We start from the raw sequence: 26762 nt of genomic DNA, 5'->3' as shown, positions 1-26762 counted from the left end.
GAGCCACTTTTAAGTATCATGAGGCTGTGGGACAGGTTATGCAAGGTCTGCATGTTGTTTGCATGTAGTTGACCATCTGAAGTTCAAGAAACATGTCCACCAGGGTCAAGGACAGTGGCTAGAAAGATAAGGTTTTAAATACTAGAAAGCTCCCGAGAAATATTGACATGACTGCCCTGTAAATGTCATCTTCAAAAATGCAGATTGCAGTTCTTAGCTATTCAGTTTTAAACGTTTCACCCCCAAATAATACTTTAGCTATGTACATTTACTTTGTTACTGTACTGTATTTTACTTTAATAGATTTTTCTTCAGGTACTTTTACTCCACTGAATATATCATCCAATCTCTGCACTTCATATTCTTCCACATTTTCAGAAAGGGTTGTGTTACATGATCAAATTGTTGTATTGTTCATAATTTTTAAAGTAATCAGTAACGAGAGGGAATTGGTCCACTGATCCAATCAGAGCGGACAGGTAACATTAGACTCCGCCTCCTGCAGCAGCACCATCACTGGTGCAGAAGAAACGCATAAATTGATTCAGCCATAAATATATATTACAATGGAAGTGTTTGTATTATTTCTTTCATTGAACAGAATATACAGTAGGTACAGTTGATGTGGTAGATCATTGCATTAGGAGATACTTTCAGCAAGTACTTTTAATACTTATATATGAGTATATGTATATTTAAAAGCAACTATATGCTTACTTTATTTTTGAAAAAACTATTAATTTGCTTGTTACTAATTGAGGTATTTTTTTTTAAATGTCGCAATATTTTTATTTTATTTTTCGACTATAAATACCAATTTAACCCTGAATGGGATTGTAAGGATTTGTCAAAAAGATATGAACAGCTGATGAGTTCAGGCCTTACTGATGTTACAGTCAACATTTTACACAGTAAATATTGTTTTATAAGAATCTGTATAAGTTATATGTATTCAGCTCTTTCCAGAGTTCCAGCTACATAGCCTGTGACATTAAATATGTGCTATATAAATCCTTTGTGCTCCTTTGAGTGACATTAAGAGTGTACATGCTTGCAAGTTTGTGCACACGCTTGCCTTTGTGCGTGAGTGTTAACGCGTGAGTGTAGTGTGTAACCAGCCGGCTCCCATCAGCCCTCAGGACGGCATCATGACAGCGCAGTGCAGAGCTGGAGGTGTGTTTGTGCCACTGTTGTGTGTTTTCAGTGCGTATGTGGAATCCCATTGGTTGGGCTCCAAGCTGCAAAGGTTGTAGGGTGATACAGTTCAAATCTGCATTCACACACGTATGTAGTCATAACTAGAATGTTGCCTGTGTATGCGTTTGTGTGTGCGCATGATCTAAACATATGTGCGTGTTTGCTGTATGTGATCTTAGACTGTATGTGTGCAGTGCACATGACTGAGAAATGGAGTCTTCAGCGTGGCCTCGGCCAATGTCAGATGATCCCACAGGAAATCTTTGAGACAATGTTTGTTGTGATGTGGCACAAGACAAATACAATTAAACTGATTCTTCATAGTTGAAACAGGCTTCATGGGAAATCCACTGGAGATTCATCCACTCATTCTTTGTCTGTTTCTCTTTTGTCTTTTTTATGCATCATTGTAGTTGGAGATAAAAGACGACATTCCTGCTCTTAAATTGCCCCAAATATCACTAAAAATCAGGGCTCTTATATGAAAAATACCATTAAGGAAGTTTAGTTGACTGTCTCATCTTGTAATAGACATTTCTAATTAGATATTAAAAGACAGTATTAGGATGTATGACCTATCCTGAAACCATTTCACCCAGATCAATAATCATTCTGCAAAAGTCAAAAATGAAACATAACCATTTTAAATCACAATGAATGAATCAGAAACTCAGCAGCAGCATTAGGACAGAAGGATTTTAACAAAATGTGAATGTCAAGATGGCCTGTCCTAAAGTGCAAGCCAGTAACTGCAGCCACATCTTTCTATGAGCTGGTTTTTGTAGCTCCGATGAGCTGGTGTCTCACAAATGGTTAAACTCTTCTCTGTGTTTTGTTGTCTGCTTTTGCACCCACGCACCGAAAGCTGGCTTCCTGTCAGAAGTTGTGAGCTTCGCCTGGTCTTTGCTCAGCTGTGGCAAGTGTGTTGTTGCAGGTGTTTTGAAAATGGAGGCAATTCAGGGGTCACAGCTGTGGCCGCAACTTTGCTTGACACGTTTCTTTGTCTGAATCAAATCACTGTATGAAGAGATGTCTGTGTGCTTTTTAAAGCATTAATCAGGATTGTCAATGCTGCTGTTAAGCTTCATATATTTGTGTTTGTTGCATTTTAAGGCTTAAAGGTTTTTCTTGCTTGCTTACTTAAACTTAAAATTTTGAAACTTCACTGCATCAATCACTCTGACAGAAGGATTGATGGTTTAATTATATATACACTTGAAGATATTTGATCAGAAATGATGAAATATCAATTGATGCATTCTTCATTTCTCGTAAAATTTGAACATCTCAAATCAGAGTCAAAGCTCCAATGACAAATGTTCATATCGTACTTTTTGGGGAGGATTGGATTTTGGTTGAGTTTCCAAATTTCCTCACCAGTAAAGAAAATCAGTCAGAAAATGATTCCTCCTCCACTTGTCTGCAGATTGTTTATTGCCAGTTTTTTTTTCAGATGCAGAATTATTTATTTTAGGTGAATTTCTGATCTTATTTATTCTTACTTCCCACACAGATCATCGCATATCAGCCGTATGGACGCTCTGTAGACTGGTGGGCATACGGAGTGCTGCTCTACGAAATGCTTGCAGGACAGGTGAGTGGTGTATAAGCACACACACACACACACACATACTATTACTCAATTATATAATACATTCCATTACCCATTACCCATCACCCTAACCCTAACCATAGCAAGTAAATGCCTTATCCTAACTGTAAACCCAATGTCCTCACTCTGTATGGTCTATAGCTCAAACTGGTTGAAGTACCCTAACCTTAACTGTCACTAAATACGTACCCTAATTAAACCCCCGAATTGTCTCTAACCCTATCACCAAATATTAACCCTCAAACAGTTGTGTCAAGACATAATCTGACCCATCACAGATTATGTTACACACTGTGTACAGTCAAACAGGGTCAAAGTTTACAACAACTCACATATATTCTGAGAATGGAGGGTAGAAAGTGTGTATATGTGTCAATATTTATTATGAGAGCTGGTGGGAAGGTCTTGAGGAAACACCACCTGAGTACATGTGGGAATAAAGTGGGTGTGAGCAATCTGTGAACAACCATGCTTCTGTGTGAAGCTGTCGCATAACCGGTGGCGAGCAATTACATAAGAAGCACCGCACTGTGTGTGTGTGTGTGTGTGTGTGTGTGTGTGTGTGTGACTGAGTGTGACTTGTAATTTAAGTATTAACAGTTAAAGACATATGTAAAAGTTGGATTCAGGGTTTTAAACAGAAGCAGCTGACTAACCAACAATGGAGCTGCCTACATGGAGCAGATAAAACATTTTCATACTTTGCATTAAACAATTCCCTTTTGTCTTGCCACTGGGAGGCCCACTCACAGTTTGTTTGTTGTCGTGATGACATGGTGTTCTGCCAGTGGACATGAGTCATCATTATGGACAGTATTCAAGGGGACATACCAATAATCCGCTGGCTGCTAAAGAAGTGACTCTTTTGGAATTAAACATTCCCTCTGAAGAGAAGGATTGCGTTTCCCTGCAGCTGAATACAAACTCTTATGTATCAGTTTGCTTTTTATGACTGTTGCATCTGCAGTCTGTGCTAAACTGCTTTTCAGCACCAACCTCAAAACAAACAAATCCACACTTTAGTGGAATTTATACTTAAAAACATAATCATGACAAAACAAACTGCAATTGCTTTAATGCAAATACTTCATTTGGAAATGTTGAGAAAGTTAAAATGTTCATCCCACCCAATGTTTGTTTACAGATGTTTAATAAATTCACATTTTAATTTAGGATATCGTTTCTAAACCTTCATGACAAAGACATGTAATTGACACTCGATATTTTACATTTTAACCATAACTTTATTATAAATAACTCTAAATAAAGAGAAACATGAATACAACCAAATATGCAGAACTTGAATACAAAATAAACAATTTTTAATGTGAAATGACAACATAAATGCACATCTCTTGTCTATGTATTGTTTATTCTGTAAAATAAAAGTGTTCATATTGTCTCATATCTGCAAACACCCATAAGCCTGTGAAAGGTTCATAGAAACAGATTTTTATTGGCCGACTCGCTCAGGGTTTTTTTTATGGGTGTGTTTTTCAATTCCAAATGAACTTAGAGGAAGTGTCAGCTGTTAAACAATTAACAGAAGTTTGAACCTATTTAGATGTTCCCCTCCCCTGTCCGTCCATGTGGAATAAAGGGGGCATGACACAGATTGACGATCTCTGGCTCAAGGGGCCAACAGGGTGGAAATGACAAATATTTCATTCTGTGTAGTGTCATAACAGCCACATTATGTTTACTGATGATAACCACCCAGTGAGGAGGGAGCAGCTTGGTCCTCCACTGCCCTGTGAAACTTATTCTCACAAATTCTCACAAATGCTCCTTTTTCATGTCTTTGTTGTTCTCAGCTGTTCTTCATCTTTTCACCATGTGTATCATATTTGTGTGTTTGTAATGAACTGCAGTTAATGGTGACACTACTTTTCACTGTGTGATAATGGACGAAACACAAACACTCTTGATATTGTGTCCTTTCCCCTCCCCTAGCCTCCATTTGATGGCGAGGATGAGGATGAGTTGTTCCAGTCTATAATGGAGCACAACGTGTCGTACCCCAAGTCCCTGTCCAAAGAGGCTGTCTCCATCTGCAAAGGGGTGAGTGGATGATGTCATTCTCAATCAGTATTTGTGGTCAAGCAAAACTCAGTAACATAAATATATGTCAATCGATTCAGTTTTCATAAACACTTTGTACCTGCTGGTAGTGGTTTTGGTTTTCAGAAAAATGCACGTACACAGTCTGATATGAAACCTGCCTCCTCCGTCTGTTCTCCTGTTTAACTCCTGTTTTCTTTGCAAGCTTTTTCCCACCTGAGTTGGAAATCCTTTAAATCAGCATTTGAAGCTCTGTGTCTTTCACGCTCTTCACTGAAGCCCAGATAACACAACTTCTCATCAGAGGGCTACAAGCCCTTCCCGCTACTTCAGTTTTAGGGAGGGCTGCGTCACATGCTGCAGGAAGGCTTTTCTTAGCTTCCCGCTGTCAGATGTCGGATACGAGAAGTCTGGCACAATTTTCTGTCAGAACAAAGTGTGGACATTTTTTGAATAGTGTCTGGAAACGATTGGAACTGGAAACATTTCCACTCACGCATTATTAAAAGCCTGAAGGGAAACCTATTAGCTCTTCCAAAACTCTCCTCACAAGCACGACAAGCTTGGTGCTTTAAAGGTTTATCCCAAATTCCTAGTTTTGTATTTTTAAAAACTTTTTTGTAGGATAAATTAATAGATAAAAACTATATCTTAGTAGATATATGGTATTTTGACCAGTAAAACTGTAAAGGACAACTGCTTATGTTCTTTGGGAGGTGAAAAAGCAGTTCTGTAATTTGTTTTACAACTGACCACCAGAATATATTACAGAAAACATTGACATTGACCATGTGCTCGTGTTGTAGGGAAGTTACAGACAACTCGTCCATATTGCACTGGCTTTATGTAAAAAGAGGACAGTTAACTTCAACAAGTCCTTTTGGACCATGTGGGCCAGTTGCCTTTTTACTAATACATTATTTACATTTAGCTTGGGAGCAGAAAACAAAGTTACAATAACATCTAAGGGTATATCAGGGCCTATTTAGCATTTTGAATAGATAGAAGTATTTATTATAAATTCGTATAGAATTTGGTCCTCACTTTCCACTGCGTTTTTAAAAAAAACCCGCTCTTGCTAACATGACAATATCGATATTCCAGTATTATAGCAGTTGTGCTACCATTGACTGCACATTTAACCTCTGCTTGTTTGACCTTCATTGACACTTTACATGTACCACTCAGAGGGCAGAAAGAAACATTGGTTAACAGGCTCATCCGCTGGGGAGCTGATGTACATTAAATATGAAGCAATATTGGCACTGACAACAAGAGGGTGACCTTTGGATGATTTAGTCAATAAATGATGCAAGTTATTTTAGACACATTCGTCAAATTTTTCACTTCAGTTGCAACAGAACTCCTGGTTCAATTCCCATGCATTTTGCTGTTGGACCCTTGAAGATAAGACCTTTAGTAAAGAAATGTAGAGACTGACTATATAAAGCAGGTTTACACTGTTATACTTGGAAGAAACAGCACACGTTTGTGTGTATATATATAAGGAAGTTCATAGCAAAAGTAGCAGTAGTTTTATTTCTGTCCAGAGGCAGCGCAAAGTCAATGAGCTGTGAAATAATTCACTTTGTCTCCCTGTCCCTTCCTCAACTTGTTTTCTCTACGTGCCCCTTCTTCCTTTCCTCTTGACTTCTCTTAGCTGTGTGTGTTTGTGTGTATATGTGTGTGTGCGCCTGTGTGTTTTCCTTGGTCTGAGCCGAAGTCCTTGTCTCAACCCATGTTAGGCATAACTCCAGCACTTCCCCTTAATGGATATATAGTGCTTGTCAGTAGCCTGACCCACAAACGAGAGAAGAGAGAGAAGAGAGAGAAGAAAAAAGAAAACAAGAGATAGAATAGTTAGAGGGAGATAGAAACGGGAGGAAAATAATAGAGTGAGGAATGTATCTTGAAATATGATGCTAATACAGAGAAGGACAATAACGGAGGAAAACAGAAACAGTAAAAAGGAGAAAAACTATATATAATTGCTGTAATAGCAAGTGGACTTTTATTGTGTAATACCTGAAACTGTTCCTATAGAGTCTCTTTTCTAAGTCGGCCCATATATCCTGTACAGTTCATTATATTTAAAATAGGTCACAGATATAGCTACACATTCATCTCAGTAATGGGATGTTACCAAGGGATCATCCATTTTAATGTTGTTGTAGTTCATAATGAGAACTGGGGGAAAAAATGAACTTGAGGCAGATTTGCATAGAAAGCTTTTTTCTCGGGAAGCACCCTCGGTTTATCCGTTAGTATTGAAATAAAAAAAAGATTAAAGCAAACAGGTACATGTCCTGTTTGACGTCTTCATCTATCCCAATTTAGTCATAGGTTTTTAGTTTTATTGTCCCAAAAGAAGGTAAAAATGTAGCCTTTTTATCTTTTGCTTCAAGATATATGATGTGTGTTTTACAACTCTGGTGAACTCAACCCACAGTTGTATGTGGCCTGACTCCCCACTGACTTACATCTCTTTTACAACAAAATTAGTGGGTATACAAAGGTTTTTTCAAACACAGGTAAATCTGCTAAAAAGGGCAATTGACTCCTTTCACATTGTCAGCAGAGGAGTTTGCCTTTGTGTGTCTTGTTTGACATCACAAATGCACCGGAAAACTCACCGTCTTTCCACCGTTGCATCTTTCACGATATGAGGAAAGAATCGCTGTTGCATTTTCTTCCCAAGCAGTAAAAAAAAACAATAATACAATGCCGGAAAAGGTGCAGCGTCAAAATAAAGTGGTAGAAGAAGAAGAAATAAGCACTTTCACCCGGGTGTCGAATTTCCAAACTACCTAAAATGACAGAAACTATCTTTGAGAACATTTTTTTGAGGAATAATTTGGATTTTTAGCTTGGTCTCTGTCCCATCCTTTAACATGGAGGAGGCAGGGTTGGAACTATACTGCAGCCAGCAGGTTGTTGGTGGTTTGGACTCACTTTAGGCAAGCGGTCTTATTGTCCACTTGTCCATACAATCTATGGCAGGCTGTTATGTCCCCAACTTGGTCTGAGAGTAGGGGGAGTAACATTATACCAGATTAAAAGATGTCAGGAGTCAAGTAGTTCATATAAGGTTGTTTATTGCCAGCAACGGAAGCAAAGCGACTTCAGAGAGAGCCTAACCAAAATAACAAACAAAGCTCATCCCTAACTAGAACCAGACATATTTCTGTCTAACAAAAAGAAAGGTACACAAACTGAACCTCCCTAGCAGCACTTAAACAGGAGAAAACTGTGTTGAAACAAAATGGCTGCTCTCCCCTACAGCTTCCTGTCTAATGGTCTAACAAATTATCACAAAACTAACAAGAACAGTTAAGGAAATAACAAAAAGACACACAGCTCAACAAATACATACACACAGGCAGTGGATTTAGCAAGACAACAGCAGAGTGAGCAAAGCAGGAGGCAGAGAGGGACTGAGGGGGAGCTCCTCAGCTTTATACTCTCCAGCCTGATTGGGGCTCCAGGTGTACAGAGGCACCGCCCACTGCAGAGGCGGAGCTGAGGATCTGGAGCTGACTGAGGCCTCGGAGCAACACACACACAACAGCATCAGAAAAACATTTATATTCCTCAGGGGAATGTAACACAGGCACAGGCACAGACAAACACAAACAGAAAAATCGAACGTACGTCATTATCCATCCCGCTGATGCAAAATAATTCAAGTGCACGATTTAAAAAAAAAAGAAAGAAAGAGAAGGACTTGATTGTTGGGTTGACAAGGTGACAGTCCAGCAGTCGGTCTCTTTCAGGACATTTGAAGGTGTGAGGTGAGTCACTTTAAAGGTGACAGCCTGTGTGTTTGAAGCAAGAGGCCTTTCCCCCCCGTCAGTGACAGTCCTGCGAACAGACAGAAAGCTGCAAATGACTTTTTCTTCCTCCTGCACAACTGCGTGAATTACTCTGCCAGCTGGATTTACTCTGTTCGTTTAGAGTAGAACAAATCCTGGATGTTGATCTTAAATGAGTCTTAAAACTGGAAGTGTGTAGTTCTGTCTTTAGTCAGAAGCTGTAGATAAATAATCAAATCAGCCTGTCATCGATATGTCAACACTTCAGGAGAACAGTCAAGGTGACTGAGCAGCACATGAAAGATCCGGGATTTAAGTGGAGGCACAGCAGTCCTACGTGCTGCAGCGTGTGTCTGTGAATACATACTGTACGTGCATCTTCTCTCACTGTGGGCAAACCTCTCAGGAAGCCTATGAGCATTTAAACAAGCTCAGTCAAACAAAGCACAATTTCCATAAAAGACTCTGTGACATGAATAAGTAATTTGACCTTGGACCTTCAACACTGAAACTCACCGGGCTCTCTGTCCATCTCCAAATTACTCCTTTACCTTACTTAGCAATTCAATCTGCAAAAATCACTGCACTGAGGTAATGCAAAACATATGATGAATTAGTATAAGTAGTAACAATTCATATACACAGTTATAGTGGTAACGTCTCATCGTGGGTAGAAATTGCTTTAAGGCATTTAAAATAGTGAACAGGCAGTTCTCCAGTTCAACTGCAAGTGTAACAAACAAACTAACGTTTAACCTATTATTTGGATAATTGTTTTTGTCTTTGGGTTTGCGTTTTTAACCAAGTGCAGATTGTGTCCTCACATTGTCTGTGGTGCGACTGGAAGTGGCAGCAGTTCTGTAAAGGCAGAACAAGCAGAGGGAGAGTGTGGGGGGGGAACAAATATGTCACTGTTTTTTGGACCCATCTGTTAATTTGTCATTTACTGACCTAGATAAGAGGCGGAGTCACATTAGGAAACACATCAGAGAAACAACACAGAAGTAGGAGGAAACAATGTGAGAGTTTCCTGATGCATAGAAACTGATTACTTTTTAGAGATAAAACCAAACCCTAAACTGTTAAACTAGTTTACAAGATTCATGACTCAAAAATCGAAACTTTAGGAGATCCTCCACGGGATTCACCGCAAGCGAGTGGGTGTGTTGATGACGTTTCTAACATGCAACAGCTGCAAAAATAGGAAAACGTGGTGCCATACACACAGAAGACACAGAGGGTGCAGCAACCCCCTCACCTGAATCCTCTGGAGATATCTGTGGTGTGAACCCGTCTGAGTAGAGAATCTCTTGTCGCGTTGTTCACGTGTGAAAGGCTCCGGAGAAAGTCTGGACCCAATTCTCCGGACATCCTCCGGAGGTCATGTCTGAAAACAACTTAGGAAACATGTGTTGTGTACTGTGTATAAATCAAAGTTTTCCTCCTTTCACTTACAGCAAAGAGTAAATGATCTTGGAAGTGGAATCATCTCTGTGATTCATCTATCGTCTCTTCGATGTAACTCAATGTCCCTGTTTTTTCTTACTGTGAGCAGCTGATGACCAAGCACCCGTCCAAGCGTCTGGGCTGCAGCACTGAGGGAGAGCGGGACATCAGGGAACATGCCTTCTTCAGACGCATCGACTGGGAACGCCTCCAGAACCGAGAGATACAGCCGCCCTTCAAGCCCAAAGTGGTAAGTGAATAATCCTGCTCAGGGTCTAATTTAATCTTAACAGTCTAATTAAGTGTGACAATCACTTTAATTACCAAGGTTAAGATGATTGGTGGCATCTCTCACATGGGTTTAGCCTTCATTAAAATAAGGCCACATTTCCCATCACGCTGTTTCTATCACAAAGACAATGTTGTTCCTCAGGGCTCTAATTCCATGTGGGGGCACAGTGCAAAGAGCACACTGAAGAAACATAGGAATGTTTACTCAACTGAACAGTATTTTGGCGACTTGTCATGAAATTTAGACAATACTAAAGTGTGTTTCCATTAACCTGCTTTTATGGGCATTTTAAAATTATATATTACAAGTGAAAATGTCCCCCCAAAAAACCCCAAATATTTAAAAAAAAAATCACAACCCACCTGAAATTTAACTTGGACTAACATTGACTAAACCCACCACTCCACAAGCAAAATGAAATATACCAGTGATTTTTTATGTTTGTCATCTGGTTGTGCCTCTTTCTTCTGCAGGAGGTTTAATGGCAGCCAAGTGGAGAATTAAGATCACCATCTATGTGCTACTAGTAGTGAATAGAAAGACACATTCATTCTTATTTTCATTGAATTACAGCTTGACTTATTTATCAGTTAAAAATATCGGTGTTTTAATCAGAAAAATGCAAATATATCTTTTTTAATTCAAGTTCTATATATTTGTTTTTTTTATTTTATTATTTATAATAGAAGTTATTTCTAATGAATTATGGATAAACTGTGAAATACGGTTCAAGGTTTAAAAAAGACATCTTAGGAATCATTGCCAACTTTTTTTTTGTGTTTCCATCAGCTGATTTATTGCTATTGTAAAGGTTTTACTCCCCAATATTGGTATCGGCCCCAAGAAATCCAGTAGGTCTCTACTTTTGCTAATTTTCTGGAAATGTATTTAAAATTTGGACTTCATTTTAATGGAAGTCTGAAATTTGGCAGCATTGCAAACATCTGCTGCCCCGAAACTACCTTAAGTGCAGCCTCATATTTGACTGCACTTTACTCCATGCACGCAGATACACAAAAGCAGCATCCTTTGTTCTTCCCCTTGCCTCCTTGCCATTCAATATCATCCGGGTTGTGCCATAAAGCAATCAACAGTTTTCCCTCAAACACAACACAACATTAAAATGTAGCTTCTGTCTGACAGTGGACCTGCGTGTCCTTTCATGTGTCACATGCACATGCAAACACAGTACACATGAAGAAGACAAGTAAACAAATGCAACCTTCTGAAGTGGACACGTGTAAACAAACAAGAACAGATGGATGGGGTCATCGATACAAGACAAATCTGTTATGGCAAGACATATTCTGCTGTGCATCTCCTCCCTCTGGGACTATTCGTTCTTGGCTGTTTGTTTGCCAACTTGTACCTCAGCCTTCAGTCAGATTTGTCAGAGCACACACACAAGCAGGGAAAGTCACTAGTTACAATTTATTGTAATGCACTATTTTTCTTTTTACCTGTAGCAACTGAAGTATTTTAGATACTAGATTACGATACCACAGGTGATGAACGTTTAAACAAGTTTCTCACAGCGTTTTGTGTTTCATGTTGAATCGTCTTCAAATGAAACTAAGCAGGTGGTGCAGAAACAGCCACCCTTTTCTACAACCTTTCATCCTGTAATGGGGGGATGCAGCCTATCACAGCACCGATGTGTTGAGAAGCAGAGGTCACCCAGAGCTATAGTCTATTACTGGCTTTACTACCAGGATGTGTTGTTGGCACTCCAGGGGAATTCACATGATAACTAGTAGAGATTTGTTTTGGAAACAACCCTTCCATATGTTTGTAGTTGTTGACATATGAAGGTGGTGACATTCAAAAGGCACTTGGCTGATGTAATGTGACTGCTGTCCCTTGTAACATTCCCATAAAGAGTGTCTGACAGGGCCAGGGGTGGAATGTTAGAGAAGGTTTCTGTGCGATAGGTGTTGTCGAATCTTTTTATGGATTTTTTAATGTGGGCATAGGCTACATATGGCATGTGTTATGTGGACCATAAGTCATTTCAAAGCCATTCATCTTTATGTATAATTAATGTAACTTTCATTAATTATGAATGTTCCTTTGAATTTACACATGATAATCTAGAGCACAGACATACACACACTTTCTCTCTGTCTGTATAAGATTCTGTCATACACACACACGCGTGTGCGTCACTTACATATTCATTTTAAATAGTGTAGTTCTTCTTCTGTTTCAACCCTCAAGGGCTCCCGTTCCATTAATAAGGTGAATCCTGGCCTCTGTGTCCATGTAGTCTCCCGCTGAGTGGGCGTGCTGGATACCCTGGAAATGCTGCGTGTGCTTTGTGTGTACGTGTGACTAAACACATATGTGTGTGTGTGTGTGTTGGGGGGAGGTTAAAGAAAGTGAAGGTTACCAGAGAAAAGCAGGGGAGGAAGATTTCCTTTTATCTGTGTCTAATTGCTGCGATCGATATCAGGGGAAAGCTTGTGTGTTTCTCACTGACATTTCTGGGATGCGGATGCACGCAAACATGTGTGTCCTTTGCACACTGCACGCTTGCAAGGCTCTGGTTGTATGGTGCAGATAAGGGTGAAAGATGAGAGCGGTGGAAAGAGAGTAACAAAAGACCACTGAATGGCCCCGGTAACCACTGTAAGCCACTCTTCAACGATCCGTCATGTCCATCTCACTATGCCATGTAATACAGTGCTGTTTCTGAGTCCATCATTATACACCCCCCTCTCACCCCTCACCAGGTCTAACCCTGCCTCTCTAATCCCCCTCCCCTTCCCTTTCTCCATATGCATCTATCCCCGCTCAATCTCACTTCATCCACCTGTGACAGCTGTGGAATTGCAATCAATACAGCGGCTGCACCCAGCTGAGAGATTCAAACCATCTGTATCTATTGGACCGGGGCTTCAGACAGCGAGGTCTGAGTTAGTGTTGATCCATATTAACGTGTTGGATTCTGTCCCCACGCGGCTGCCTACTGCAGGTGACACAAAGCATGGAATACAAGGCTGGCCAGTGTTTGTATGAACTCAGGCTAATTTCTTGGGAGTAACAACACACTGGATACCCATATTTCAGAGCCACTTGTGGATGACCGATAGTCTTCATGGCTGACGGGACCAGGGAGGCAAAAAAAGTAGGTCAAATAGAGGGATGCTGTTTAAAAGTGAATGAAGGAGGGGTGGAGGCAGGGCCAGAAAAAAGAGTGGGAAGACTGAGTCACTGCACTGAAGTCTTGGAAAAGTGTCCAAGGAAGGGATACACAAATCCACAAACACACATACACATACACACAGAGAGAGAGAGAGAGAGAGAGAGAGAGAGAGAGAGAGAGAGAGAAGAAAATGATGGCAATATGCGTTGTGACTCATTGTAGCTGTAAGAAAATGAGAGTCACAGTCTGTTGCTGCTTGACTGAACATGTCTGCCTTTCCTCCTTTAGCTTACGGGACATAAGAGGAAGAGTTTTCAGTTTGTTTGAGTATTTATTTCTTTATTGACCTAACTTGGGGTCAAGAGATTGAGTGTTTTCTATCACATGTGTGATAAATGTGTATGAAGTCAAACTTAAAGAAATGTATTACTCTGAAAATAACGTCCTGAATGAAATTTGCATCCGTTTCGACATTGCAGCAGCTGATATATGTAAAAGTTGCGTAATAGTAAATGTGCCACTGATGCTCATGGAAGGTCCCGGTTAGATCTGTAGCTTTCTGCACCAATAACCAATGGGTTCAGCTCTGCTTTGTGATTTTGTCGCATTACGTATTCATGAAGTAAGGCAGTGAAAACGATAGGGGACACATTTCCCTACAGGGCCGCGTTTCAAAGACCAGAAAAACTCAACCCTGAATAAAACCTCTTTCTGTTAAATGTTCATAAAATAACACCTACAATAAGTTCAAATGACTAGAATCTGAGAATTCAACGAAACAAAAGCACTAAGGTTCAATTTGACGATGACAAAAATGGAGAGATTCCCATGCCAGGGGCTTCTGGGGGAGCGAGGTATAGAGAAAGAGGGAGAGAGGGAGAACGTCTTGGCACAACTCTTCATGGAGGCAGGCACTCATTTATCATCCTAAGTAGCGGAGTGTTCTTTTAATATGCTTGAGTGCAGAGGCGTGCACGTCTGTGTGTGTGCGGAGGGAGAGGCAGAGAGATTCAAGATGAGAGAAAGTAGGTCAAACACCCATGTAGGACGCTATGTCACTGTGTATGGAAGATGTATCAACAGCATAATAGCTGGGGTCTCACCCCATAAGGGTCGGCTGGATCACACGATGAGAAATAGCAGACGTACCAACAGCTCCGTTCTTTTCTGAAAGGGCAAATTTGTGTCCCGAAAAAACCAAAAAACATCACAAAAGGCAGTGAAGCAGATTTTCATAAGATCATAGTTCAGAACCTAATTTGTTCTCGTCGAGCTCATCTTCAGAGCTTGGTTTATCTTGTGGGAACAGCTCTTATGGAACCGTTTCGAGATGATTCAATGTCCCTAATTTGCGGCGTGAGGCTCATTCACACAAAATAAAGCTCCATGAGAAGTGAGGAGAGCCATGCTTAACGCTTCCACAAATCTAAAGCCTGGCATTGTCTCTGTTTAAATAAAAAAACATGGACCAGAATAGATGTTCAACACAATCATTTCAGCAGCTCAGGCTCTGTCCTGCACATTCTTTGGAGTATCCCTGAAGAGCCGAGGCCTGATGTCACAGGGTGTTTTTCTGATCTGGATACAGACACTTTGGTGCTGGCGATTGTCGGTGGAAGTTAGAGTGAAAAATAGTTGAGCGACAGATGGTCAGCGGTAGAAGAGAAGAAGACTGGTAGACAGAGAGAGACATAACGGTTGAAGGATCCTGGCAATTACCCATCAGGTATCTGGTGTGTGGGACAGAGCGAGCCCATTCAGACGAGCGCACACGGAGCCACATCGGCTCCCCTGCCTTGAGGTGTGCGTCCTGCCCTCTATCCGCTCTGACAGGGAGGTAGTGGCTCGGAGCGAATGTCACCTGTCAGAGGCAGCACTCATGGGAGGACATTTGAAAAACACACACAAACAAACACACACCTTAGAAACATCTGTGTCTCAACGTGTTTGTGTTGCGCTGTGTTCAACTTGTATTAAATCACCTGACGTGTTCTGTGGGACCTCGACGATAAGAAATAAGGAGGAAGCAACAATAGAAATGTCTGTACCTTTTATATCATGATGTGTTTGCTTAACAAACACAGTTAGACGGGCCATTACGCACACTTAGGTTTAGACCTAAACATACACACACTTAGACAATGATGTCTCTGTCATTAGGAACTATCACCCACCTTCCATACAGCTGTCAGGGGCAATTTGGAGTTCAGTATCTTGCCCTAGGCGACTTTGGATTGCAGATAAGATGTGCAGGAGAGCAACCCACCAGCCTTCTGCTTAGTGGTCTGCTCTACCCCCTGAGCCACAGCCGCCCACTTGCCTGATCAAGGGCTCCCTACTTATTACGCATCTGCCCGACTCTCTCCTTTTCTTGTATTTGTGCTGTGGAGGTTTAGTGAATCCCACTGGGGTGTCAGTCACTTACTGTATAGTCTAAAAAGAGCAATCAAGCCCAATATGGTCTTTGTAATAGCTCTTATCCAGAAAAGGGAGGAATGCTTTGTGTCTGTCAACTGGGTTATTTAACAAAATGGGTGAAGCAGAAGTCAGAGGATGCCAAAAGGGCTTTGCTCATAGCAGTTGTACTTTTGAAAATGAAAAACTAGTAATTTAGAAATGTATACACTTGGCCTAACACTTGGAGATAAATGACACTTGTCCTGAAAAGCTCGCTCTAATATCCTGACATCAATCCTGCAAACAAACTCCTATAGCTTCAATTGTTAGGTTTTGAATTAAGGGTTGGACTCTGAAGACAAAGTGGGTTGAAAGCAGGTGAGAATTTCTGACAAGACCAGTTTTTCGGCCAAACATTTAAGTACAGCTATTCAATTTTCTAACTTAATTAGAATGCATTTTATTTGTATCGTGCCAAAGCAAAAGAATGTATTGCATCAAGTCACTTTACATAGTTAGAGACCTTACAATTACAGTGAGCAGTGAGCTGGCAGCGTCATGGTGAAAGAAGCAGACCTCGTATAGCTGACACACCGCAGCAGGTTGTTGAGTCAATTAGATGATGAACCTCAGATGAATTTGGAGGAAATCAGGAACAGGACATTAGTTTATCGAGGCATCTCTCTCATATGATCTAACTATCTAACAAGATGTTTTTTACTAAATCAACTAATCTCTCACCATTAAAACTAGAAACTAATTGATCTTCCAGTGTCGCCTTTATTTCTACTTTATAGGCAGTGTTTTAGTTGTCAATGTGCATTGATGTCACGTTATTCTGATGTAATGTTCGGTGAAATGTTGCCTCTGCAGTCACAACAACCCTTCCAGTCTAATGCACCGATGTTTATTTCTATGACAACAGTGCCAAAAGTGTAATGGTTGCCATCATGCTTCCTTTCTCTTCAAGCCCTGTGTGAGAGGCCGCCAGCATTTGGCTTCACAGCCTCAGTGATCCTCACTGCCAGCTGCAGAACAGCATCTCCTTAGGGAACGTGAATGCTTATCAAGTGCTGCAGCGGGTCCCGGAATGTGTGTGCATGACTGAATTTGGGTGCATGATCGTGTGCGATTGTGAATGCACGCATCCGTGTAGGTGAGCCCAGTGCGTAGGTGGACTAGCTGATGAGGATAGAGAGGGATAATGTGTGCATCCCTCTTTCTCACTCACTCCCTTTCTCAGGTTTTAATTATTCTTTGATGAGAATTCTACAATTTGATTTGGTTTAGTAAAAAGAAATGCAACCAACAAAGGAGACACGTCAAACAAAGGACCAAGTCAGACAATAGGAACGACCTATTCAGTGTCTAAACGGTCTGAACAATGTGTGTTGTCAGAACATGAAGTACGTTTTCTTTCAAGTTCAGATGACAGGTGAGCATGGAGCCAAAAGTTTAGAGAACAGTGCTGGTGAAGTTAGAAAGGGCTGGATATATCATCATTTTCATCAGTTAGGACAAAGTAAATCATCTAGTTTTTTCAGCTCAATCCTCAAAGATATTATCACTCATAGTAATATAGCACCCATCTCCTAAACATGCTTAACATCTTAGCTTTATCTTTTCAGCTGCAAACGACCGGAAAGACTCAGTTATAACAAATAAAAACAAACAGGCATGATCTAATAATGTGATTGCTGCATTCACACAAAAAAAATTCAAAGCCTCTCTCTTCTGATGCTGCACAGGAGCTTTCATGTGCTTCATTTTCAGCCCATGTGCAGCTCATTGTTGACTGACCTGGTAACAATTACAAAGAACAACACAATACAAACTGAGCACAAGACGACATCTGTGTATTATAAACAGTTCTGCTTATTCAGGAACATCGTAAAAAGACACCTGCAACAATCACTATTTAAACTATACCTTCTAACATGTAACTTGTAATTTCATACATGTCAAGTATGATTTTTTTTTTCAGTGCAGCAATAAAAAGAGATGCACGCCCACATCCCTGAACATGCACATGACCTTCCTTTGCTGTGAACGTCTCTGAAGTGCTAACTCCTCCACCATGTGACATGATCCGTTTCTGTGTCTTTGATTTTATTTGATTATCTCCTCATCGCAGAAACATGAAAACACTTCTGATGCCTCGTGTTAAATGCTGACTGCTTGACTCCCTCCTTATGAACACACCAATTAACCCTTTTGTGACCTTCTTGCAACTCGCTTCTTACCCAACGAATCATTTCATTCTCCTGGAAGTTAAGTAGATTTGACGGTTGGGGGGGAGAGATGCGTGCACATCATATCTGAGCCACGATGAAAGAGCTGCAGGTTATGAGATCAGTGCAAACACAGTATTTCTCATTGCAGAGGTCCTGACGCCATTTCCTTTCATGGAGTTAAACCTGGGCCTTGTTTGCAGGAAACTGCTTTGCACAGCTGTGACAATGTTGAGTTAGTATTCGGGAGGGTCCATTGGGATTCAGGTGAATAAAAGTTTTGGAGCATGTAATCGGATGTTGTCAGAGGGAAAAGTCTGGGATCAGGTGTGAAAGGTTGACGTGAGAGAACACAGATATGCTGTCTGTTGTACGTTTGTCCAGTTGTGTGATTTTTATTTTCTAAAATGAGTGGTGATGACCATGTGAGCAGCTGATGATGTTTGATGAGGACTATGATGATGTGTGTCCTGTGCTCTGCACTCATTGGTAACCATTTCCAAGAAGTCAAAAGTAGATTCTGCCGAATGTAATGGCGTCTCTTGTCTTCTCAGAATTGCTGTGTACTGACCTCCACAGAATTGCAGTGTGCACACTGATGCCAGCGCTCCACATTCTTCTTGTCGGTTCTGTGCAGCTGGTCTGCTTGCACTCTTCATATTAGGTAACAAACCTCACCTGTTAACATCTTCTCCTTCTCTGTGTCTCTTCTCTGCAGTGCGGCAAAGGAGCAGAGAACTTCGACAAGTTCTTCACACGCACTCAGACCCAGCTCACACCATCGGATGAGCTGGTCATCGCCAACATCGACCAGGCCGAGTTTTCAGGGTTCTCATTCATCAACCCGCAGTTTGTAAATCCGATGCTCAACAGCAGTGATTGAGGAAGACGAGGGAAACATCCCGGAAGGATCTCCCTGCTCACTGCCAACCACTTAAACCAACCGCCAATCCAACATCTGACCACAACTTGATCAAGGCCCATTTTGTGTATTTGTTCTGTTCATAAACAGGAACTTAAGACATGCAAATTTGATCTGTACAAATATCTTTGCCAGTATAGTTTATATAGATTAGATGGTTTCTGGCCACTACAAGAAATGGTTTCCTTTAGCTTCACGACTGAAATGTACTGTAGACCAGGTTGTCCTTCCTTAACCCTGCAGGTTACATTGAAGGTTTCCCACAACTGGAGCCACTGAGACAGAGGAATGTCCAGCTTTGTTTGTCTATGCCAGTATATGATTCATTTAAGATATAATAGCATTTAAGACGTGGATAATTCTGTGCACAAATTCATCCTTACAAATCTCAAAAGATTATCATTATAATCTGCAGATCTAGTTAATGGTTACAGTTTGATTCTATGTGGATAATCATCACAATATACTGTAGATCTGACTGTATGTGATGAGTGGAAAAAGACACATATAATGCAGTGTAGTAGACGCTATAGCCAAATATGAAGGACAGCTGGTGCAGGAGTTGAAACAGCCCCTTGTGATTCAATGGTTTCCTGATTCAATGTTTACAGTTTTCTTCCCCTTTGATACATGGTGATGGTGTAAACATTTTTACTTTTAGCACAAGTTGATTCCCGCCAGTCTCATTTTTTAAGTGTGAGTAGCAATTCATCTAAAGACTGAAGGGTTATATTTAAATGATACGCAGCCTGTAATAGAAAAGCAAATATGTGAGACACACATTGAGTCGTCTTCAGTTTATCAAAATAATCATTGAGAATAATGATTCATTTATCTCTTTCCTAGCTGAGCTGCAGAGTTTACACTTACATTATCAATAGTTTTATGGACACTATGTGGACACACATGAATCAGTTTGGTCTGTGGGCAGTGGCGGTTTATACTATAGGAAATCAAAGCTAAAAAGTTTACAGTTTGTCATGTTTGACACTAGTGAGTGTTGCCCCTGTCCCTCTCTGCCCACGACTACAGAATCCTACGTATGATCATAAATGTGCGATGAAAACACTCCCGCACACTGTGTGACTTGCAGTGCTATAATTATTTGTGATATAAATATAAATATTATTCTCTTTATTAGAAACCATATGCCTCGTGAAGATCTAGCACCAAAATATCACAAGTATGTGCAAGTAAGATAGTGTGCGGGAGTTTTTGCAACAACGTTTTGTTCACTTTACTTTTTCACCTGCAATAGATGTGCAAATTATTTTCCTGTTTTAAATCAGAACTGTCTTAACAGAATCAGTACAAGACATTTTGATGAACAGTTATTATAATTTTGTTTTACAATATTACATCAACTAATATTAATGTGTATTAACCATGCAACGTGTTCTTGCATACAGTATCATGCCATCAAGCGTAGATAACACATGAGTCAGGTTTCTTAGACACGGAAGTTGCAAATCAAAAAGTACTTTTGTCATTTTGTTGTCCTTAGAAAAAACTTTTCCCTCCTTATGTCGACATAAATCATTTAGTCTCATGTCGATTCGTTTTTAATCTCCTCACACATATTTTTCCATTAGATCAGATGAATATTTTAATGTGTCTAATATCAGTGTATAACTCCTTTGTAAATAATCATGAGTTATTTAAAAAAAGAGTATAAGAAGTTACAGTTTTTATACCAACACCTGAATGTGCTTTTATTACATTAATTAGACAAACCAATATTTGTATGTGTACCAAAAGATAATAATAACTAAACGACTGCGAAGGTAACACAGTGCAGATCCACCTTTGAACAACTGGATGTCTTAAATAAAATCCAGATTTAGCAAGTTGTAAAAATATCTGTTCTACTGGTGAATGCCAGATTTATCAGATTTTTTCTTTCTCCTTTTCCTTTTGATTTAATTAAATTGGATGATTTTTACTGCAGATTGTGTGTTAGTTGGATGCGTGTCTGGCTGTTGACTGTTCTTCTGTATCTGCATGCTGTTGGTAGGTATCATTCATGCACGTGATACGCTAAATGCTGCATGCTACGAAGTATGAAACCCCCAAAGAGTTCCAACCTTTAAACAATGCTCCACTCAAAGTCATCTGTTGTTGTCGTTTCGTCAGTCTTGAAGAACAGCTGCCGGCTTAAAATTGATGTTGATTGCAGTGTTTTCCAATGGTGAGGGCGTTTTGCTGTGGGGAAAAGTGTCAAAAGCTGTTTGCTCAGGTGGTCTAAACTACACTGCTTCCACCTCATGGCTCTTTACAAACCATGTTGTTTGTAGGTCTAATGAAACCTACAGGAAGACAGAGAGAATTATATAGTTTCACATTGGGTGAATTTAAAGTTGGCCATTAGACATCGCAGATAAATACTCTAATGCCGAGTTCACACCAAACGCAAAGCAAAGTGGAAATCTGCATTGAGAATGAAACTCACCGGTATCACATCCTGGCACCGACCCGAGCTAGCAGGTCATCAAACACAGTTCCTTGAGCTGTGTGTGCGCGCCTCTGTATGGTCTTGTTGATCCTCAAATAGACGCTGGCTCATCAGATGTTTCCACAAGAGGTACAACACAGAAACTGTACTGTGCTGTCACTTTAGCCAGACGTCCTCCTCTCCACTTTTCCAGAGAACAGGCAAACAGTTGGGGTTTGTGTTTACACGCGAGTAAAGCGGCAAGAAACCTCTCTTTGCGTTTGGTTTGAACTCACCACTAGAATGCTGATTTCAGTTTAGATTGTTAGTGAGTTTGAAACAACACAACTGATTGTAAAACCCTGAAAGTCAGAATTCTCAGGCGGTTGTGTGAGCTGTGTGTGTGAGCGAAAAGTGAACAACAACAGTGATTTTGCCAAATATAAAAATCCTGATTGCAGGTAGTAAAGAGAAAGCAGAAAAGACATATATTAAATATTATGAATTTAAATAGATACTGATACTTTATTCTCCTGAAACCCAGTCGCTGGCTCTAGAGCAGTGCCCTTTACAAGCCTGATATATATAAATACAGTATGCGTCCTGGTTCCCTTTGCCTTTTAGGGCAGCGTAGAACAGTGAATCCAGATCCATAGTGAGTTGCAAGGCCAGTGGGACCAGTTGCTCTCCAGTGTCTCATGAATGGGGTTTTATGTTATATTCTTAATGTTGTGTTGTTGTCGATCTGTTAACGTTGCCATTTGTTTTGACTGTTTGTCATTTTTATTTCTCTAGATCCTGCTCCTGTAATTCAGGAATGTTTTAAAACTGATATATCACATTGGAAAACTCATATCTGACTGATGTAGATAGGAACTATTGAAACGTAGTGTTTTCTCCATGTGTTTTTCTTTCTAAGAGTCACGCTCTCCTGCCGTGTTTCCTGTCGTGTAAAAACCTTTTGCATGTGCCAAACCTGAAAAATGCCAGAACCCGACAATAGCAGCGTTGCACTAGCTGTAGTCACGTGGATGACTCTTTGTGAGAGCTTCTCCCTGTACGGCCTGAGACCGGCCTAAAGCCACACATAGCATATACACAGTACGAGCATGATGATGATGCCATGATTAGCGTATTATTACTATATTCTCCGGCCTGTTCAAAGTGATGTCTGAAAATCATTTTAGCTTGTGGAGCATTTAATTTAACATCCACAGTGAATTTCTCTGAAATATTACTTGTACATACTCGGACCTAAGTCAGCAACAGTCTCGGCCTCGTCCGAGCCGAACGCTAACCTCCGTGTTTGTAGACTTAGTCGTCTAACAACCATCCCTTTAATGGAATCAAGGCTACTCAAGTCTTCTTACTTAAATGTTTTCAGAATATCAAGTCACAGTCAACGTGAGCATGAAAAAACAAAAACAGATTAATACTCTCCCAGTGTGTGCCTTTCCCAACTTCACCCCCCTTTTAATCCTCATCCTCCTAACGTCTCCATGTGACTCCATCACTCGACTTAATGCGTTTTAAATACAAACGACCCTTGTTCATTTACTCAGTTCTACTCTGTTAGTGTTTCAGCTCACCACACGTGAATCCTCATGAATGTAAATAAAAGAATCTTTTGAAAGAAAAAAAATAATAAAAATCACCTCTTCACACTTCCTTTCACCTTCGCCACGTGTGTGCATCAGAGTTGTATGCACATTTGATTGATTGACACCGATAACCTTTACAGTCTCATCCCTGTCTGCTCGCTTTACCTTTACCTCCCTGTGCCTATTAATGACTGAATGATGAAGGTGATGGAGACATCTGTCGGCAGTAGACATTCGAACAATGAACATGTGATGGTTCAGTGGGAGACGATGGTGTCTCGTTTGAAGGACAACCCTCCTGTGCCTCGTCACATTGAACCGTCCCTCCCCTCGTTCGTCTCGTGCGCGCCCTCTTTCACGCCATACCTGCTCTTCCTTCCTTCCTTCAGTGCCTGGGCCCAAAGTCAATCCATCGTCTTATCGACAGTGTCCTCCTCCTTCTTTCACTCCTTCAAATCCATCAGGCCGGGAGGGCTGTTGACTCCTCTTGAACGATTCACTCCACACAGTTGGCGTCACTCTTCCCTCCTCCTCCTCCTCCTCCTCCCCCTGTATTGATTCACACCACAGGACAGGGATTAGCGAATTGATTTTTCTTTGTTAATGTTTGTTTTGTTTGCTTCATCCATTTTTTGTTAGCAAGTGATTAGGACATCCAAAAGATTGTGAAGTCAATTCTTCCGATGTATAGATATATGAGAGAGAGAAAGATCTTTATGATTTATTTTCTCCAAATTCGTACATTTCTCCTTTTCTTTATTAAACACCTTTCTTCTCTGTAGCAAGTCATTACTCTCCCCTCTGTGTCCTGTTTGCTGTGAGATGAGAGAGCTGAAGGGAACTGCCGTCTCTGTGGCTGTACACAGAGCACAGGATCAGCGATGTGCAGGAATGCCTTATCTCCTAAACCCAAACATCAGCGCGGTCTCTAACGCTCCTCTCTTCGTTCATTCATAACCTCAGCATCCCCTGTACGTTGTACATAAATGACTTACAGTAGATAGCTAGACTGTAAAAGAAAGAATATAATGTATTTTGCAAATGTTGTTTGTTTGTTTTCTCTCCTCGTCAGCCTGAAAACCTTTCAAATGAGTCTGAGCTTCTTACCTAGTAACTGATTGTCTCATTTGTACCTAATGTATGATAATGCTAATAAAAAAAAGAAAATGACATCCGTGCTTACGTGAGTGAGTTTTTTTTGCAACATGAACTTAGCCTGCATATTATATTGTAATATTGTTTCCCCCATCCTTTCTTCTTTCCTTTATTATCCTTCCCTTTCCCTTTCTGTCCTTTCAATTCCTTCCTCTGCATTAATTTCCTTTCCCCTTCTTATTTCTTTCCTTTGCTTTACCCTCTTTTTTCCCCCTCTTCCATCTGGTGACCTGTGAAATTGTGATCCTGTGCATCTGCTCACCCACCAGATTATAGCAGCAGACATATTTATCCCTTACAATAAATAACCGTCACATGAGTAAAACATATTGCTGCAGTATTAATCAAATGAATAGTTAAAAAAAAGAATATTCACCCACACTATATGATCATGTATATAATATTGCAGCATGTGAGGGTGTGTTCTATGTTTTAATGTATGCAAAGGTGTGAGTTTGTGTGGGGGTGCGTTGTCGGTCGACTGTGTGTGTGTATGTTCGAGGCTCCTTCATTAGCTGGATGGCTGAGCTTGAGTCTTGGCGGAGGCAGAGGGGGGGTCAGTGATGGAAGACAACAGTGTAGCACTCACTGCTGTCAGTAGTTGTCAGGTTCGACTTGGACTGAGGAGCATCACAGTCTGGTAGCTGACTGACACTGGTCGATCTCTTCAAGATTTCCTTCAAGTTTGGATGTGGGTGAAGCCGCGGTTTGCTCTTCAGTAAGAAGAGGATTTATGTGGAGACCATTACACTATGAAGAGGCTACATACTGACCTCTTGGAGCTGAACCCAGGTTACCAAATACCCGACACAAGATATACTCTAAGGGAAAAAGTATTTGAGCTCAAGCAAAGCATTATAGATCATAATGTAAGATCTGTGGTTATATAATCTTATGCAGTAGCATCCAGTTGCTTGTATCCAAATTATGATATAAGATCTGCACAATGACTAAGAACTTCTCCGCTCAGACAGAATTTACATCATATTGTATTTATCATAGGATCATTTTGAGAAATAGATGAAGTTCAATGCTGGAAAAAGGAGAAAAAGTCAGAAAAACTTAAAAGGTACAATATGTAACTTCAGTCACAAGGAGATTTTTGGATCCAAACACTAAAAAAAGACATAGTTTCACTGTGTCATGATGCAGTGTGGGATCATGGGAGTTGTTGTCTTTACCAACGTTTCTTGTCCCATAATCTTCTTGGGTATTTGCACTGAGAGCTTCCGTGACATGACACGCAGCAAACAGCGATGAATAATCATGATTCATCACAAGTGACTAACACAAGTGGAAGGAAAAAACAGCTGACTGGCTAACCAGCTAATAGTGTCTATTTTCTTTCTCATACATCGGTTGCCCACATACGCAGAGCCAAGGGTAAAATGTGACGCAATTAAAAGGTTACAAAAATGAAACGTTGCCTCTGGGTTTGAACATTGTTTAAGGATGATCTCTTAACAGTCACTCAAAGGTGATCACTTAATCCCACAAAGACACACAGACAGGTAAACACTGGCTCTTGCTGCTGGGCCCTGTTTTGGTATTGATCATTAAGCAGTTTTCATTTCTTTTGACCTTAGCCTCATCTCATTTTAGGCTTTTCTCTGTCTCTGCCACTACACATAGACTCTTCACAGCCTAGTTGATGCATATCACCCTTTTTACTGATGTTTTCTTAAATGAGCGCCCCCAGGTGGTGGGTTGTCAGTATCCTAATGGTGGCTTTAAATGATAGGAAGAGGTTTGTGAGGTTTTACCATGTGGTGCGTTAAAGGTAATTTAGAGTTTCCAATCCTTGCTGATCTGTTAGTGAATCTTGAATCAATCTATGTATACCTGACCTAAATATGACATAATGCATTCAAATCTCATTAAAAAAGTATACAACTTCATTATGGTGTGTTAATCCTATTACAACCTCTTTTTTGCTCCAGGTTTGTTATGTTGTTTTGAATTGGACACATGTTGTACAGCTTTATTTAACTTGTGTTGATCTATGATGATTCATATATGGAGCTGCCATCTGATTAGAGAAAGCCCTGCAGCGTGTTGACTGGGGACCCAGCTGGTGTGAGCTTTTGTTTAACACCTATAAGTTCCACTCCACTGGTTTCTCTCATTCTCTCTCAATTACACAAACAGACACACACATGCACACAATATCTTCACTATACTTCATCTGTTACGAAACTGCCAGAGCCAAGTCACAAACAGATGCAGGTGTATTACAGTCTGATCCACATTAGCATCTTTGTGAATAATGACTGAGCCAGGGTTTATTGTGGAGGTTGACTGAATGATTTATGTTTGCATAGGAAAGAAACAAACAAAGAGAGAGAGAGAAAACATGTTTGCATGAAGTGATAATTGAGTCCAAAGTAAATTAAAGTCTTCAAAATAAACGTGATGCACCTTCTTCTGGTCAGTGAGGGCATAACATTTCCAAAATTCCTG

General features: G+C 40.4%; 1 protein-coding gene across 2 annotated transcripts in view; it reads left to right on the top strand.

Moving 5' to 3' along the window:
- The window catches only part of LOC118117698 (protein kinase C alpha type), a 134796-nt gene extending 110477 nt beyond the window's left edge, over positions 1-24319 (top strand). For both annotated transcript variants that reach the window (XM_035170178.2, XM_035170168.2), the window contains 4 exons: positions 2711-2791; positions 4763-4870; positions 10238-10378; positions 18912-24319. In XM_035170178.2, the coding sequence (XP_035026069.1) occupies positions 2711-2791; positions 4763-4870; positions 10238-10378; positions 18912-19076 (495 nt within the window). In that variant the 3' untranslated portion in view covers positions 19077-24319. The remainder of the gene's footprint in view (positions 1-2710; positions 2792-4762; positions 4871-10237; positions 10379-18911) is intronic.
- The last annotated feature ends 2443 nt before the right edge of the window (positions 24320-26762 follow it).

This window comes from Hippoglossus stenolepis, chromosome 2 (genome assembly GCF_022539355.2).
Source record: "Hippoglossus stenolepis isolate QCI-W04-F060 chromosome 2, HSTE1.2, whole genome shotgun sequence".
Classification (NCBI taxonomy): domain Eukaryota; kingdom Metazoa; phylum Chordata; class Actinopteri; order Pleuronectiformes; family Pleuronectidae; genus Hippoglossus; species Hippoglossus stenolepis.
Note: the sequence above shows the minus strand (reverse complement) of the source record. Positions and strands in the feature narration are given on the sequence as shown.